General features: G+C 59.7%; 1 protein-coding gene across 1 annotated transcript; it reads right to left on the bottom strand.

Moving 5' to 3' along the window:
• Positions 1-1,344: 1,344 nt before the first annotated feature.
• LOC117239784 lies at positions 1,345-2,223 on the bottom strand. Its single transcript, XM_033505599.1, has 2 exons — positions 1,877-2,223; positions 1,345-1,783 (listed from the first exon to the last, which is right to left on the bottom strand). Exons 1-2 carry the CDS (start codon positions 2,221-2,223, stop codon positions 1,345-1,347), a joined length of 786 nt encoding a protein of 261 aa, XP_033361490.1.
• Positions 2,224-2,577: the final 354 nt, after the last annotated feature.

Consider the following 2,577-nt stretch of genomic DNA (forward strand, 5'->3'; position numbering starts at 1 on the left):
GCCGGTACGCTGACGGCGAGGACGTTGGCCCTCTTTACGGAGCAAGATCAACCTCGCCGTCCGCCATGCCCGGGAGTAAGCTCCCTCTTTCAGGCATCTTGTGTAGAGGCGCCGAAGTCTGGGGGTCATGACTCCCATCACTTCCCCCAAGATCCGACCCGAGGTCCGTCCGAGCCCGGCGCCACGTCCCGGGAGGCCATTTTTCTGGTCGCCTCCCATATCTCTTCCTCTGTGACTTCCCAGTCACCCTTCCATTCCAACGTCCGTGTCGTTTCCCACAACCGTTCCGTCGCCCTGCCTTCGAGGGGCGTTCCGATGTTCCGCAGCAGCAGCGCAGGTTCCATTTCCATCTTTGTCAGAGGGCCCTTCGCGCGAAGTTTCCGCGTCACCCTCCTGTATGGCCTTCCCCCTCCGCAGGGAGGATTCGCCTTTGCGAGTCTATGGGGGCTGGCAAACCCACGTTCCCGCAGCCAGGGAGGACCGCCGGGACAAGCGTTTCGCTTACGTGAGTCCTCTATGTACACCGCAAGGAAGGTTGCCGTGGTGTAAGACTAAGTCTTCCCCACGGAGCCTTGGGTAGTAGCGCACCCACGATCCTGAAGCCAAGGGTGAGACCGTCGGGAGAGCCGCCGAGGTATATTTCCTCAACTCCCGCTTACGTGAGTCTCATCTGGGTCTGTCTGCACGATTAGCAGGACAGCCGTGCAGCAGAGACGTGGTTGTACATCCACAGGCGCGGTCCCACCGTTGACAATGAACGGTACCACGGGCGGCGGAGTGTCAGCCCAGAGGGCGTTGCGAACCCTCGTCTCGGCCAATTATAGGTATGGACTCGTGGTGGCAGTGGTTGTAGCCAAATGCTGGCAAGAGGGCCGATTTAAGGGGGACGTGGCTCCTTCGAATGGCCTTCGGCGGGTGAGTAGCGTCCCACCTGCTCCAGATACCGTCCCGAGAAGACGGCAGGGCTTGGAAAGCGCCCCGTTTGACCTGAGACGAGTGATAGCCTCCTGCGGGCCTAACTAATCGAGGTAACATAAGGTACTCGGTGCCGTGTGCGCTGGTTGAGCGTATCCCAACTCCGATGGCTTCTAGGATTGCCCGGGTGCTGTATAGATGCTATATCTGAGGAAAGTACCCGCCACCAAAAAACCAGACTACTTGTATGGTCTTCCCCATGGGTCGGCCTCGACTGTTTCAATTAGTTCGGGCCAGGCACGGCCCTTCGCGTTTTTAATCACCTTTTGCAGCGAGCGCCGTAGCACGCGGTACGCCCGGTAAGGCAAGGAGACTTCGTCGCCAGCGGCGGGCCATTAGGGACTGTCTTCAGGGCCCGGACGCATGGCCTCAGCACCGCGATGTCACGGTTCCACCAGTAGACTGCCCTGCCTGGCTTTGCATCGTGCCTGGTGTGGCATGTGGCATGGATGCGCCGCAGATTACTGTCATGGCTCGGCGAAGGTTCTCGGCCTCCTCTTCCACGTCTGTTTCAAGCGTCGTCGTCGAGGCTTCCCAGCTCGAAGCTGTTGCTATAGCAGCCGCCCCGAGTAGATCTCCGTTCATCTTCTTAACCTTCCATCTTGGCGGTGGGCCGCGACCATCGCCAGCAGTCGCTGTTCCAGGTCCAGGTGTGTTCACCTCCATGAATATGTAGATGTGGTCTGAAAGTGTCTCGACCCCTTCAGCTACTCTCCAGCCTGAGATCCGCCTGAATGCATCGGGGGAGGCCCATGTGATGTCGACGATGGAGCTCCCTCTCCACGCCACGCAGGTACTGGTCGAGCCCCTGTTCACCAGCAGGAGTCCAAGTCCCGCGGCCCAGTTTTACAGCGCGCGGCCCGTGGAGTGCGCGTTGAAGTCTCCCAGGACGAGCACTTGCCGGGGAAGTAGTCGCCTGACAGAGTCGCCAACCCCGTCCAGAAATTCCTCGAATGCTGCCCATCCGCTGTTGGCTGATACGTACACACCCACCTCCACCATCCCTACCCACTCGTTCGCGACGTATCCGTTGCCGCGTTCCAGCAGAGTTCCGTGGGCGAACGCCCCCGGCGTTGATGTCCAAGTAACAGCAACAATTTGGTCCGTATCTCCGGCCCATTCCAGAGCATCCAGGACTCTGTATGGTTCTGCCACCACCGCTAGGGCGACCGTGCTCTCCCGAATGGCTTGGTAGAGCAGGTCTTGCGCTCGCCTTGATCTTCCCAGGTTAGTCTGGAGGATGCGCATTTTCAGCCCCTAGTGTCGTTGCTTCACTGGCTTCCTCCGTGCCAGCTTCTTTGCTTCAACGGACTTAGGGTCGTCTTACGGTGGGGAGCCTTCCCTGTTGTCGCTTGCAGCTGTGGATCCGCGGGTGGCTCCTTTTGTTCCTTCCTTCGGGGCGGGGAGGGGAGGTGGCCCAGGCCGATCCACCCATTCTGTGCACGGATGGTGCTCCAAGCGCCTCGCAGAGTAGGCATTTCGGCAGTGCATGCTTTCGCTTGGTGCCCTGGTTTGCCGCATCTGAAGCATAGGTGCCCCTTGTCTTCCTTGGCGATGCAGGACTTTCTTACGTGCCCGATCTCCAGGCACCTGCAGTACTTT

Source organism: Bombus vosnesenskii, unplaced genomic scaffold, assembly GCF_011952255.1.
Source record: "Bombus vosnesenskii isolate JDL3184/JDL3185 unplaced genomic scaffold, Bvos_JDL3184-5_v1.1 scf7180000014201, whole genome shotgun sequence".
Taxonomy (NCBI): Eukaryota; Metazoa; Arthropoda; class Insecta; order Hymenoptera; family Apidae; genus Bombus; species Bombus vosnesenskii.